The sequence below is a fragment of the Ovis canadensis genome, chromosome 10 (genome assembly GCF_042477335.2).
Source record: "Ovis canadensis isolate MfBH-ARS-UI-01 breed Bighorn chromosome 10, ARS-UI_OviCan_v2, whole genome shotgun sequence".
Classification (NCBI taxonomy): Eukaryota; Metazoa; Chordata; class Mammalia; order Artiodactyla; family Bovidae; genus Ovis; species Ovis canadensis.
In genome coordinates, this window is record NC_091254.1 from 40,033,627 (window position 1) to 40,049,311 (window position 15,685).

The following is a 15,685-nucleotide window of genomic DNA, read 5'->3' on the forward strand; positions in this document are numbered from 1 at the left end:
GGTACAGCCTCCAAAGTAAAATCAGTTATTTGAACAGGTGGCTCAGAGGTAACAGCGTCTGCCTAGAATCCGGGAGACCCGGGTTCGATCTCTGGGTTGGGAAGATCCCCTGGAGAAGGAAATGGCAACCCACTCCAGTATTCTTGCCTGGAGAATCCCACGGAGGGAGGAGCCTGGTGGGCTACAGTCCAGGGGGTAGCAAAGAGTCAGATATGACTGAGCGACTTCACTTCACTTCACTCACCATGAATCTACACACATTTTAAATGTATTCAAGTGTTTGTATTTTGCCATTACTTTTTAAAAAAATTTTGTTACTCATTGTCCATGTTTCATTATGTCCTTCTTAATGCCCCTCTTCTATTTTCCATTATTTTATCTTTTACAGCAAAATTACCTTATAGACAATTAGTTACGGCAAAAATGTTCGTGGAAAAGATGCTTAGCAAAGAAACTTGTGGCAAAAATACCTGGAACCGTCCCTGTCAGTGATGATTGTGCAGAAGAAACAACAAGAACTGGTTCCTTCGGGTTGCTGGTGCCCCAAACCCCTGCCAGATGGTCAAGCCAAGCAGCTCAAGTTTCAGCGAATTATGGACTATCATTAGGACTCTATTTCATGTTCGTAGATGCTCTAGGCCTTTACATGAGGTGACACTGACTTCTTAAACGTGTACGACAATATAATGAATGCATGTAAGTGAAGTGTCCAATGAAATGTGGAACAATCAGTGAATTCTTTGCATATTTTATTTTTCTTTTTTTGATTTCCAACTCACACACATCTGGCATATTTTACATCTTTGCAATAAAACATGGTTACAATAGCTTAAGGAATTTATATATCCAAAATATTTCACCATGATCTCAAGATGAAATGAACTTGTCTTCCAGATGTTCATTATCCTCCCAATTCTAAGCTACAAACTCAAGATATTGCTTACAGCCTGGTGATGAATAACTTAATCATTACGCCGATTCCCCAGAATTTCAGAATCTCATAAATACAAACAACAGTGAAGAAGGAATTCAGTGCTAAAACTTACTAGTACAAGGTGGATAACAAATAAGTAATCACGTCAATAAATAATGATATGTTTCTGGTGCAAAGTGCCAATACAAAGAACCCATTATCTTGTTTTATCTTTTTAAATAAATGACTGCAAGTGAGTGTAAGTTCTGAGAAAATTACATTCCTGTAACATGCCTCATAGCCCTACCGACACAATATGTACATCTATGACGATACGGTCACCAAATATACAAAGAAGAAACATGAATAAAGTGTATATACCCCTGGGTGTATAACTTGATCAGTACAGTGTATGGAAAATCATTTGATAGCGTCATTTTATATCATAAAAGATGAAGTGCCTTAGGCTAAGAATGTGGCTTTAGGTGAGAATTTCACAAGAACCTAAAAGAATAACTTCAGTTATTGTTATAATAAAGTCTGACTTATTTATTAAAGAAACTAAGCTATTCAAGAACCAAAGAGAGAGAAAAATTTTAAAAAAAACAGCCAAAAAAAAAAAAAAAAAGTTAGCATCAGATCTCCTCCCCTAATGTACACACGCTAAGCCAGCAGGATGAGTCTGGAAGAGTTGTCCAGGAGTTGGGAAGTCATCACTAAGGAACTAACAATCGGGATTCCTATTTATACAGTAAAACCAGGACCTCATCCCTAAGCCCCCTTTCTGCTGTGTCTTCAAATTATGAAGGGTAGGGCTGAATTTTCTTTGTATAAAGTACCAAAAAATGGCAAATAATGGCTTAGTATCCAAATGCTTTATGAGCAAATTTCACCTAGAGGGATGGAATTCAGATTAAAAAGTGCAAACTATATTTTGGTGAAAATGTGAAAAATTATCGATTGAGCCCAAATTCAATCTTTTCATACAAACTGTGTCCTTGGACAGATCTTACTATTCCCTACTGTCAGTGTGCCTGTTCCATCAAGACATAGGGATTAAAGAACATGCAAGTTGTAACTCCACAGTAAAATTAAGAAACGTTTTGTTCTTTATACAAGGTTTTACTTTTACAAAAGTATCCCTTTAAATAAGATGCATCTGATGTACAAAGTATCAAATGTGTTTTTTTTTTTTTTTTCTTCTCAGCTTGAAAAGAGGCTGGAAATGGGATGCAGGTTAGGTTCAAAGCTTAAACTTTGTAACAACTGGACACAAGGTTCCTCAGAATTGTCAAAAGTCTCTTGTGACACGTCCTACCACCTTTTCTCAATAAACAACAATATATGAAATAATTACCAAAACATCTCCTAATTCATATAATTTACATGATATAAGCTTGCCTGGTAGCAGCTGGTGTTCAGTCGTGAAAAAACACACAAAGTAAAATGGCTGCTGACTACAATGTACAGCTATTGCTGGGTGGGATGGAATGTACAAACGGAGGTCGATGCAGACGAGTTTTTTTTCCACCAGAGATATTGCCTTTCCATGCAGCACTTGTGCTCTCAGCTTTAACTTGGCTGTTGGTTCTTCACTTGTCTTCAATATCTGTTCTGATGCTCATAATGCCACCGATTAAAATCTATATTAAAAGCTACAATGCTACCAGAAGCCATGCCAGTGATCAGAGTCCTGGAAAAGCAGAGACAGTAGTTAAGAAAGACACAAAATCACTGACATGGTTCTACTTTACACGAAACAATAGCATAATCTCAAAGTTCACCAAGTTTTTGTTTTGTGTGCCCTGAGACAGGATTAAAATTTATTCTTGGTTCTCCTGAGAGAAGTTGACTCAATCCAACAAACACCTGGACTGCTGGACCAAGTGTTATCAACTTGATCCCACAGCTCATCAGATAAACACCTTTTTGAGGACAGCATCTTCACTGTATGTTTATCTGTCAGTTTGTAACTCATGTGCATGTACTACTGTTTGAACATATCAGGGGCATTATAAAACATTAAGAATAACAAATTCAGGATGAGCTTGAAGAAAAAATAGAAACTTGATTAGTATCTTTGCTCACTCCTCCTGGGAGATGCTAACATGAATGCAGCTTTGTCTGTGTGCTCTCATCTACTAGACAGTATATGAGAGGATGAGTATCTCACAAAGCCTTTCCTGCCCTCCGCACCCCTCGAGAAGAGCGAATCACTTCCTTTTCCTGTTCCTGTGCTCCTGCCTCCCTCATATGTATTTATTATGATTATTGGAGCTCTTTGGGATTAGTGGTCTTGTTTTATATCCTCCAGACTGTACACAGTCCTTAATGTATGATGGTGGCAGCAAATGTTTGCAACATGAATACATGAATGGATAAGAATACCAGAGGGGATCTTGAAATACTTAACAACACAAATTATTTAAAATACTTTAGAAACATGAATCTATATACAAATAATTATACACAGTAAACCACTCCCATTTTTCATGAATATGGATTCTGCTTAAATTTTCTTAAAAAAGAGGTTGAGCTGCAGATCAAATATCCCCAAACTAACTTAAATTTTATTGCTTTTCTTGATGACTTCAGTATCATTTTACGATAGTGTGAAGATACTTTACCATGTAAATCTTAATATTCATACTATTTTAAAACCAATACTCATAAAGAATATATATATACATAGTTGGAATGAGTTGCTTAATAAACTTTTCTTATTTCTGTTAGATATATAGCAAAAATGAGAAATTATTTACCATATTAAGATTATATAGTTTTATTTTTTAAATTTAGAAAATTTAGGCTTTACATTCCAAATATTCATTTCACTTTATAATAAATGCAAAGGCAAATTTTAGGAAATAACAAAGTCCTGTTGCAAACTGAGGAATAACAGAAAACTATATTACTTTGTTAACATTCTTATTGATTCTTCCCAAATAAAGATTATAGTATCTTAGGGCAATATATAAAATACCACAAAATAACATAAATGAGAAATGTATGAATAAGCAAATGGGAGGCAGAGACTGTTCCAAGTAACCAGTGCCGTGTATTTGTAAAACAGAGGCCAGCTGTAGTCTGCACTTTGCATTTGGCTGCATTTAGCTAGACCTACGCCTCAAGCCAAGACTCTGCTAAAAAAATGTGTGTCTTTCACATTATGGAAGCCAGGCAGGCCTGTCTGAGACCAGGTAAAGATCTGAGAACAGAGAAGTTGGTGGGGATAACTCTACGTCTTGGGAAGTATCTAGATGAATCTGTTTTTCTCCAGACTCATTTCTTTCTTTTTTCCCCTTATTCTCTTCCTGTTTCCTTCTTACCAGAATCCTTTCCTAAAGTACTTACTCCTCTCCTCAATCTGCCCTTTTCAACAATACTCTTTTTTCCATCTGGATGCTGGAGTATTTTTCATTGCACGTTTCACCCTTGGTAAAATCTAAAGAACTCTCAATGACAACTCTTGAGTGATTACATTTCTCCCCGACATGGCTCACCTCTGGTCATGGGATAAATCCATTGCTCTAATGCCAGCATCACAGCCAGGGTAAATGTACAGCTGCTTGAAGTCACAGGCCTGCCAGACCTCCACCACACCATTGTCCCCTCCGGTCACCAGGTTCTGCCCATCACTACTCAGGAGAATGGCCTTCAGACAAGGTAGAAAAGCAACCATTTCTTTCAGTGTTTCCCAAATGACCACTCCTGAAAGGTACTTACACAGGTCCCTTGTTATTATTATCTACTTTTAGCCATTTGTCCAAGTTTTCTAAAGTCTAACCCATAGACTTCCCAATGTGGAATTCATCAAAGTAAGTCTTACTTAAAGGATCCTTTAAAACCAATTTAGGTTACAAAGTAACAGAAGTTCCAAAAAGAATATTACCAATCTAGTCCAGAAAGAACTTGAGAATTAAGTAACATGATGTTTGTTAAGTTCTGAATATTAACAATGTCAAGACTTTTTAGAACAAATTTCAAAACTGTTTTTAATAATGATAAACCAGAAATTCTAATTCATTTCTGAGTGATGGGCAATTCAGTATGTAATTTTGTTACAGGGTTCAAAACATACGTTTCTATGACAATAAACTCACTTTTAAGGTCAGGAGAGTGCAGTGTAGATATAGCTTTTTGTCAGGGGAGTTTAAGAAAAATCTCCTTAAGGGTCTAGTGAGGGAGTGAGTGGAAGTCTCTCAGTCCTGTCAACTCTTTGCGATCCCATGGACTATACTGTCCCTGAAATTCTTCAGGCCAGAATACTGGAGTGGGTAGTCTTTCCCTTCTCCAGGGGATCTTCCCAACTCAGGGATCGAACCCAGGTCTCCTTCATTACAGGTGGATTCTTTCCCAGCTGAGCCACATGGGAAGCCCAAGAATATTGGAGTGGGTCTACCCTTTCTCCAGTGGATCTTCCCAACCTAGGAATTGAACTGGGGTCTCCTGCATTGCCAGCAGATTCTTTACCAACTGAGCTATCAGGGAAGCACCCCCCGCCCCCCAGCTTAAGGGTCTTACGTCTAATCAAACAACAGCTGTCACCTTCAAAGTCTAATTCACTGAGTTAACTACTTGAGATTAAATGAACCCTGGCTTTGTTCAAAGCATCATCAATATGGATTTATATGCTTTTATAAACCAGTACACATTTACCTGGATACCCGAGAATTTCTACTCTGAGTCACTGAATGCAAAAGAGCCAATCTTTAACCTCTTGCCTCAGTCCCTAGTTAGACTCAACATACAGATTTACCCGTGTTGAATCATTGATCTCCATTTGAGCCAAAAGTTTTCCGTTGATGCTGAAATTGCTGAATCGCCCTCGTTCATAGTAGATGATACAGTGGCCTTCACTGGAAACAGAAATCAAGCGTGGAAACAAGCAGTTTTCTGGTCCTTCGAGGGCTCTGAGCAAATCTCCAGTGATTGTGTGGACGAGGCAAGGGCCCTCTGCAGAGTAGGGAACAGCAACGGCCACTCATATTACTCTCACAAACCCGCAACTGGCACCTGACTATACACTCAGGTTTGTGGGAAGAGGCAGAAAAGAAACTATGCTGGCAAGAGCCAAGCACTGACGTTAGATATCAACAGACAACTGTTATGCGACACACACGTGTCTTCCAAACTTCTCATCTAGGTAAATACTTGCTCTTTTCCTTCACTGGATAATATTCATTAAAACAGGATACAGTCCATACATTACATGAGAATAAAAGAGACTGTATGTCCCACAAGTGTTCTCATGTGTTTAGAAAATTTTTCTTTAGAAACTTTGGGAGAATTATCAAAACAGTTGCTAAATTTCTTTAGTATCATCAAAATTTTAACATTGTGTCACATGAAGATACATTACTATCAATGTACCTTTTCTATAGTCTATATATAAAATGCAAAAGGCAAAATTGAGAAAATTAATCAAGTAATTCAGACTGTAGGAACATTATTTCAAATAAATGAAGAATGAGGGGAGAATGTAAAAGTAGTATGGGGAATAATTTATTTTGCTTCAACTGTTTCTCTCCCCCGCCTCAGGCAGAAACAGCACTGAGATAAAATATTCACTTGCCAAGTTCATAATAATAATTGGTTAATATGGTTTGGTATTACCCACCCCCCATATCCTTTAGAAATACTCCATAAAACTGTGTATGAATTTTATTCCTATTTTTCAATCAATTGATTTCAGTAGATACATATTTTTTAAAACAAGTGATATTATGAGTGTATTACAAGTGATATCACTTCTAATATCAACCATCATCTATAGAAAGTTACTGTTTTTTCCCTATGTGTATTATGTGGCTTGTGTTTTCCTTTCCTTTTCTTTTTTTTTTTTGCTTTGTAGAATAGAATGATATTATACATATTATTACTAAAACAGACATTAAAAGACACTTATTGAAAATACCTTTTGTATTCCTCCCTGGGTAATTTACTCTTAAATACAAAAGCAAAGTGTCCCTATGTTCAGACATCATATCCTCTATGTATAAAGCAGTCAGAATAAGGTCCTAGAAACAAAATCTGATCATCTCATCATCTTGCTAAAAACCTTCAATGGTTTCTACTATGTTCAAAACAAACACAAATTGCAAATCCTTGTGCCTCGGGTCTCCCGCCTCTTCAGCCTTGTCTCCTTACCTCCGTGGTGTCCTCACCACACTCAGCCCCTCTGGTTTTCTTTCAGTTTCTCTTAAGCATTAGGCTCCTTCCTGCCCCAGAGCCTTCCATGGAGAATTAGTATCTGAGCCAGAATTAGAATCGAAGTTTCCTGACTTCTCCCGAAGCAGTACTTCTTCCATAAAAAGCCAAAAGAACTAAGTCATCATATTTCCTCTCCCACCTACCCAACCTTGAGAAGAAAGGACTAGCGGAGGGGGGTGGACCCAGGGCTATGTCTGGTGAACCACCTGAGCCCCCGTGATCCCCTTGATCATGGCTCTCTCCCCCTTGGCTTCTGAATGTGATTTGTAATGACTGCATCAGATGCGTGTGCTGCAGTTTGATTTACCAGTGTTCTGGCTAGAATGCTGGTGACCACAAAGTACTTCATAAAATTTTACATCTATCTTATATTAGTACTAGCAAATATTAATAAAACTAAACAGCTGCAAAGAACCTAGGGATTGCATTTGTCTACGGAGAGCCTCCTCAAGGAAATAAATCATAAATCATGTTAACTTGTGAAAACAGTACAGTTTTTAAAGACCTAAAAAGAAAGAAATGTCTTCTGACCTTTAGCACCACTGATAACAAGTCCAAGTTCTGCACAGACAGAAACGCAGACAACTTCATGGTCATGGCCCGTGAGGACAGCTCTTGGAGCAGGATAGTCACCTGGAAGGGAACAACGGCAGTGAGTGTCTACGGACCAATAGCAGGAATGAAGGGCTCTATCATTAAATCGAACACTTAAAAATAACAATCATTAATGTTTAGTAAGGGCATTTACTATTAATAGCTATGTGACCACGAGGCAGTTACTTAATCTGCTTTTTCCTCATCTGCAAAATGGGGAAACCTACTGTGCCTACTACACAGGAAGCTTTTGCTATTGTTCAGTTACTCAGTTGTGTCCAACTCTTTGTGACCCCATGGACTGCAGCACACCAGGCTTCCCTGTCCTTCACTGTCTCCCAGAGCGTGCTCAAACTCATGTCCATTGAGTTGATGATGCCATCCAACCATCTCATCCTCTGTTGCCCCCTTCTCCTGCCGTCAGTCTTTCCCAGCATTAGGGTCTTTTCCAATGAGTTGGCTCTACACATTGTAGCCAAAGTACTGGAGCTTCAGCTTCAGCATCAGTCCTTCCAATGAATATTCAGGGCTGATTTCTTTTAGGATAGACTGGTTGGATCTCCTTGCAGTCCAAGGGACTCTCAAGAGTCTTCTCCAGCACCAGAGTTTGAAAGCATTAATTCTTCTTTATGGCTCAGCTCTCACATCCATACACAACTACTGGAAAAACCATAGCTTTGACTCAGGATGTTTAGATGATGGCTAAGTCAACAAATGTGATATAACATCATGATAGTGGTGAGAAATACTTTTTTTTTCTTCCTGATTAATGTGAAGAAATAGAAATCAAGCTTGCCAAAACACAGGAGGTAGGTACAATTATTGTTTCTATTTTATAGAACTCCAAAACTTTGAAAGGTTGTTCAGCTTACACAAGTTCATATAGGAGCAAGTGTTGGAACTGAACCCAGAGCTAGGTAATTTTGCAACCCTTGCTCTTACCCCTTTAAAAATGTTCCTTAAGATCTTCAACAAAACAGGCTGTGGTGCTTTGATTTTTTTGGAGATGGGAATGGAAAGTAGTAAAGGAAAGAAGAGACAATCAGATGATCATCTTCATTCTCCATCTGACTTTACTGGTACGATCCTAGCCAAGAAAGTGCAGCTGAATTGTCTGCATCAGCATTCTGACTGCCAAGTGCTTTGCCCTCTGTACTGAGTGCACGCCTTCTAAGTGACAGGTCTTCTCAGCGGGTTAGGAGTTGGGAGTATAAAAAAGACATAAGTTATAACCTGGAATTGCTTGGAACACATCAAACAACCATGGCACATCTTCCACAGGCTGGCCACTGGAGGCACTCAACAGTGGTAAGTGTGAAGAACAAACGCGGGTGCACAGAGTGAGATGGGATTTAAAAAAAAGAAAAAAGAAAGAAAAAAATCCACAAATGAATGGAGAGAAAAGCAGAATACTGGTGAATAAACTGCATGCATGAAAGACTGTGAGAAGGACCAGCAAAACTGAGAGGGCTTCTTGCCCAGCGATGTCTTGCTGGGAAAGTCATTCGCAGAAGCCACTTTTGAGATGGAAATGAGGGATTGCTACAGTCTTGGTGCAAAAGTGTTGAGGAAAAGGAAACAACAGAAATTCAGAGAGGAATTTTGGAAGTTGTATCGGGTATGCTGCGACCCTGGGTACAGTTTGGAGTGGCTGTTTTGGTACATGGGAAAAGAAAGCCAGAGTCAACTGTACAGGATAGGATATGAGGACCCAACAGACTCTGAAGTGAAACTTTGTTGAAGGCAGGATGATCAGGAAGAGAGACATGAAATGCTTATTAACAATTAACATCTGCCTATTCATGTCAGATCCAACAAATATGCCTTGTAATATCCAACTATTTCCACTTTTCACTAACAACGTCACACTTATTAATGCCTTATTTTGCCTCTTTAATTATTAAATGGTTCCAGCAGACTTGTATGATTTTGTTATTCATTTTGGATGTATTGTTCAGTTGATTCTACAATATAATTTCAGCAAAGAGCAAGTATTATACATAAATAAGCCTTTGTACATATATAAAAATATCATTATTTCATGTTAAGTTGTCAGTATCACTTGACCATTACTTTTTATGCTTGAGAAGTCATGTTGTAACTTGGCCTTGTGACTGCAACTCTTCCAGAATTCTTGGTATTTATCAAATTATGGTCTGTGTATCCTGGGATCTGTGGCTATTTTCTTGAGACTGAAAAGTTCTATGAAAAATCTTAAATTTCAGATTTAAATTTTAATGATACTCTAAAATTTTAACCAGTTGTAAAGATGAAATCTCTCTGCAGCATCAAAAATCTATACTGTGGCAATTAAAAGTTGAAATGCACTTAAAGATTAAGATGAGCTAATTAAGTCAATGTTTCTCAAACTAGATTCAAGGGGTCCAAGAACACATTCCTTAGAGTCAGAGATTTTTGGGGGGTTAGTAATAATTTTGTACTTTTTAAAGTGTATTAGTTAAGTTTGAGGAATATTATTGTAGACTATTTTTTATTGATAATTAAAAAATTCAATTTGGCAGCTTCCACAAAACTATGTGTATTTTCATTTGCTTTTAGATTAAAAACATTAATTATATATTAAATATTTAGAGCATATATATATATATGTATATATATATATAAAGGTTAAGAGAATAAAATGAATTACCTTGTACTCACCCCTTCTCACCCCCAACTTAAAAATATAGACCATTACCAGTGGCTTTAATGTGCCCTTTCTCATACCTTAGAAAATATTAAGACTTTTGAGAAAGTTCTGTGTTTCTCTCCTGTTCACTCTGCTTCATCTGGTTGTTGGGTCTGTGATCTTTCCTTTATGCCGCCTGGGATCCTGTGTGCTAGCCTGTTTTTCTGTGAACTCGCCTGAACCCCCTCCTCCATCTCGTCTCTCAGAGAGGCGCCCTATGCTTCCTGGGCTGCGGCGATCCCCTCACTGTGAAGGGGCAGTGGAGGAAGTGAATGTCTGAGGGCTGGAGCTTGTGCCCGCCTCCTGGGTCAGCCACTCCCCTGGCAATGATCCAGCCCTGGGCAGCACTCTGATTCCTGCCCCACATGGCAGGAGGGAAGGCTTCAAGAGGCCATGCATGGAGAATTCTGTGAAGAAAGTGCATAATGAAAGCACCCTACCCAGCAAGGTACTCAATACTCTTTCCATCTGCCAATATCTCCTCCTTCAGACCCACTGGTCTGTCTCCCCAGGAACTGCTCACTCTTTTCTGTGAGTTTCCTCACATCCATCAGCTTCCATTCTGTGTTTGAGACATTTCTTACCTAGACGGTGAGTGGGAGGGGAAGCTAAAAGCCCATGTTAGTCTGTCATTTGATTCTAAATTTATGCTTCAAAGATGCCCTAAGTTCCCTGGCAAAATGAGGATTAATTACTAACAAGATTTTATGTGTAATATCATACTTAATTTTTCTAAGTGATTATTTTATCTTGGAGAGACTGATGAATTAAACATCTTACAATTATATATTTAATAAAATGTATACAGTTTTATAAACCTTTCCCCTATATGCCACAGAAAAAGTAAAAAGCAATCTAGTTCTACTGCAGGAAATGTAGAAAGTATATAAAAATAGTAAACATATTCCTTAAGTATGTAATATATTTTCTATGAGGAAGTAACATTTTCCAAGGCTTACCTCTGATTTAAAAATTTTTAAATGTTTTATTTTTCATTACAATTTTCCCAGGTCATTTGAGTAAACTGTGAAACTTAACTATTAGAAGATCTTGTAGGGCTCCTGAGAAGTGTAAATAACATGTTATTCTGGGGTTTTGAGTTGGGGAATCTGCAGCGGCAGCGGGAGTCGGGGGGTAAACATATTCCCTATATTTCATTTCACTGCCAGGGACAGATGTCACCCACCCGGACAATCATTCACAATCCTAGAAATATTCCGTCAGTGTCACATCACAATTGATGGATGTAGCTGAGGGTCAAAGGGCGCCGCACAGAGGGAGGTGCAGGTGAGACCTCTCCTCTGAGGACCAGAACACCACTGCCCTCCTTCCAGAGTCACTTTCTCAGGAGAAGACCTTTCTGTGTGATGGAATTACGATGAATGAAAAAAAAAGAGTCCGATTTTGAGATTCCTCATAGGCACGTATTTGGAAAGAGCAAATATACCAGGCTTACAATAAACAGATTCCACCTCATTTTTATCACAAGTCATTTCAATATTTTTTAAATGGATGATGAAAAAAGTACAAAGGTATTTGATGCTGCTATCCACACAGAACTGACAAGAGAGCCTTTCAGCGTGATAGGCTGTGGCTTTCAGAGAAGTGATCAAAGTAAAGTTTACTCATGGTCCTTATTATTTTAAACCTCATTTACAGGACTACTAATATGCAGAAGCTTGGGTTCTTCTAAATTAGAGCGAAATAAAAACAGCAGAGATTTTCTGTGATCCTCAGTGTGGTTCTGCTGGAGTCAGAAAATGAACCTCCTGATGATAAATGACATTCAGATTTTATCCCTGGCCTTTGTGGGGTCATTGCAGAATCACTGCAGAAAGTATTTTCAGTCATGTTTATACCTATATAAAAATGATGGATTTTTAACCTGAGTTCCGAGAATAAGAGATTTCAAAGGGTGCAGTACTTTCATCAGGGCTGTCTGATTTCAAGATTTATTTTGGAAAAAAAAATCATGCTAGACATCATTTTAGTCATGAGGAGTCCCTTCTTGAGATACTGTGTCCTCGGCAACCTGAGGGCCTGCTGCAGAGGTTTGTGGCCCAAGTACTAGAAACACCTGGGCCTGCATTTTCCACAAGTCACAAGGTAACCCACATAAAAACATTTCATGAGTGGAAAAAGTCCCATGATGTGGTTTCATTTTATCACGCACTCATGGAGTACTTGAAAAAAACAGACGATAGATATAAACCTATCTAGTCATTAAGTCTAACTTATTCTTTTTCTTCTTCAGAGAGGGCACTGACCACATTTTCCCCTGAGCATTGCTGTTTCAGGGCAGATGTCTGTCCTTGAAGTCCTGAGCCTTCAAGACTAGGATCTAGGTCACTGTACACAACTGTGCTACCATCCTCTTCCCCAAATAATCTACAGTATCATCTGCCTGCCTTTCCCTAGGAGGTGCGATTCTGCAAGACGCCCAGAGATCCCGCTGGTATAGATCCGAGACACCTGGATCACGAAAACACATTAGTCACTTCTGTTTCTTAGATTGCTTCTGGCTCAAGACAAAGACTCTTGCAGTCTCAGTTCTTTAAAGGGGTAAGGAAAAGCAGAAGCTGAGTGGCAAGCAGTCCCCTTCTTAGTCAAGAACCCTATAAAGTCTCCTAATGTTGGGCTGAGGGCACGGGAGGAGGTCTCCTGCAGAATGGGCCCTGTACTAGGGACGCTGCATTATGGACCTTGTCTTTTGGCCCCCAGAAAGCCCTACAAGGTAAGAATTATTACACACATAACTACACCTCCTCTCAAAGTTATTACATGCGTAACTACACCTCCTCTCAAAATATATAATTATATACATTATATATATATATAATATATAATATCTGTAGGTCATTTTTTGTCCAAGCTTTCTTCATCCCCTATAGCACCACTGGTTAGTGGTGGCTGTGGAGCTGGGCACCAGGATGGTCATTTGAAAAGAAGGCTAGATGCAGACAAAGCAAGGGATGTGATCTGGCAGATGTTTAGTGATGGGTTGGAGCTGGCAGGGGTGTCAGTGTCCAGAGCTGAGGCTTACACAATGGGAGCCCAGGGAAAAGATGTGTGCACAGCTGGAGTCTCCTTTTCAATGGGCTTCTCGGTTCATTGTTTTGCATAAAGCTCAAATGTGAGCTAAAGCCTTGTTTTTCAAAAGTGAAACTGAAAAACACAATAACAAGCTCTTACACATATGACTCAAAGTGTATTCATAGATTTGATTTGTAAAGATGAACAGTAAATTCTCTTTCAAAGTTTCCTGTTGCTATGATTTCAAAAAAAAATGTCAACCAGCTCTCTATCCAGCACCTTGTATCTGGTATAGACATTAAAATCACATACTTTACAAGCAGACTGGATTTGGAGCCGAGGTCCTGATGTGTTTTAAGTGTCTGCTGAAGAGACAATGTTGACTTGCCCCTCTTGTGACTATCTTGTTGGAAGCTACAGCACGTAATGAGAAATGTCAAGTCCCAAGATCAATGAAATTTGGGGCTCCAGGGATTCAACAGGAATAGCATTGATCCTTTTAAAGAACACCAGTCAGAGATGGGCTGTAATATATTGTAGAGAAGGGCTCAGGAGGATAAGCGGCCAAGTCCAAGATACCTGCCTGACAAAAAATTCAATCAGCTTTGAGCACAGATTGCCTGCTCTGCTCGCCTTCCTTTCAGGCGGTCGCCTGCTTCCAATTAAAGTGTGCAAATTAATTTTTATCACTTCCAAATTAGTTTCACAATTTGTGTAAGAGTCTGCTTCAGATCAAAGCGTGTGTCCTTCACATCTCTGAAATTCTGTTATCTCGTCAGGCACCTATTTACATCTACAGGAAAATTGTCTATGTTCGGAGTCGCAAGTTTGAAAGAGTAGCAGTGAATATATTAGCCTGCAATATATTAATAAAACCAGTATAATTAATTCAACTGGAACCTAGGCCAGGTAGCCTTTGCGTGTTTCTTTTATGGTTTGAAACTCTGTAATCATCTGCTTACACGTTTTCATTGTCTTTGTGGCAAATTCATAAAAACTGTAAAGATAATTAGAAAAAGATTTATTTATGAGATATCCAAGTTAGTCATAACAATATATGTATTTGATACAATGAAGCCATTAACTCTTTCAAACTTACCTAAAAAAATGCAGAAACATTATTTTTTTTCCTCTGTGACATCAATGGAGCTATCCATTAAAAATAATAATGACAATGTAAAAGAAGCATACATCTATTAAAGTGCTTGAGTTTATCTTGAAGAAGTTTTAGTGATGTGCACATAAGGTGAGTAAATGAATCCTATCACATTATGGTGGTGTGCTGGATAAATATGATTCAGCCTCTGACATACAAAGTGAATTTAATGTCCACAGCAAGACCAAGTCCTGAATTCTAACAGCTACTGGGATATTACATTTCATGCCAGGACTTCCCTCTTCAAGTCTAGGTTAATATATACAGTCCTTGAAACCTAAGGGCATTGTGTCCCACACTTTGATATGAATTTAGACGTAACTAGCTTTTTGGTCTTGTGTAGCAATGCATTATGAGATAGAAAGCACATATAGCCTGATTCTCTGACCTGTGAATTGGTAGCTAGAACAGATTAAACTGAAACTGGAAAAAGAAAAGCTTTTTTCCTTTCGTATTGTGAGTTTTCTGATGGCAAATACCCATGGCTGATCCCTGATGTGACAGTCAATTCAGTGTGTGCTTTGATTGCCTCTGCAAAAGGTGAATTGACCAACATATATGGTCTCTCTAGGCATGCCTACATGAGCTGCGAGGTTGCCTTTTCTAACAGATTAAGTCAGTCACAAATCAGTCAAGTCAATCAACTACTAAAAATGATTATTTTTTTTACTATCATGATTTTTACTATCCATGTGGCAAAATGCTGAAATCAGTTTTTATATAATCATGCATCTGTGCCCACGATACAACATTAAACATTTTGTAGATACAAGTACTTAGGAAACTAAATATTATCTGATAGGAATTCATGATTCATGCAGTACTCAATACACTTGATAATTCCAAGCAGGAGAAGCAGTTTTGTGACTCATACAGTCTATATAGATTATAATACAGACTTTTGGGTGAACCCCAGAAAGTCAGAGACTTTGACTGCCCAGCCCTCCCAGCTGCTAAGACAGTACCAGGACACAGCACATGTTCAGTACATCAGTACATGCTTGCTGCTTGGCTAATACTTTAGCAACTCATCCTGTTTAATCTAGAAGAGCATTTCTTCCCTTTTATGTTAAGGATAACAAATACA

The 15,685-nt window shown here is 38.5% G+C and overlaps 1 protein-coding gene across 5 annotated transcripts in view; it reads right to left on the reverse strand.

The window, feature by feature from the left end:
• Nucleotides 1-732: 732 nt before the first annotated feature.
• The window catches only part of NBEA (neurobeachin), a 669,183-nt gene continuing 654,230 nt past the window's right edge, over nt 733-15,685 (reverse strand). For all 5 annotated transcript variants that reach the window (XM_069601566.1, XM_069601568.1, XM_069601567.1 and 2 more), the window contains 4 exons: nt 7,658-7,759; nt 5,673-5,869; nt 4,417-4,568; nt 733-2,606 (listed from right to left, as the gene is read on the reverse strand). In XM_069601566.1, coding sequence (XP_069457667.1) covers nt 2,516-2,606; nt 4,417-4,568; nt 5,673-5,869; nt 7,658-7,759 — 542 coding nt within the window. In that variant the 3' untranslated portion in view covers nt 733-2,515. The remainder of the gene's footprint in view (nt 2,607-4,416; nt 4,569-5,672; nt 5,870-7,657; nt 7,760-15,685) is intronic.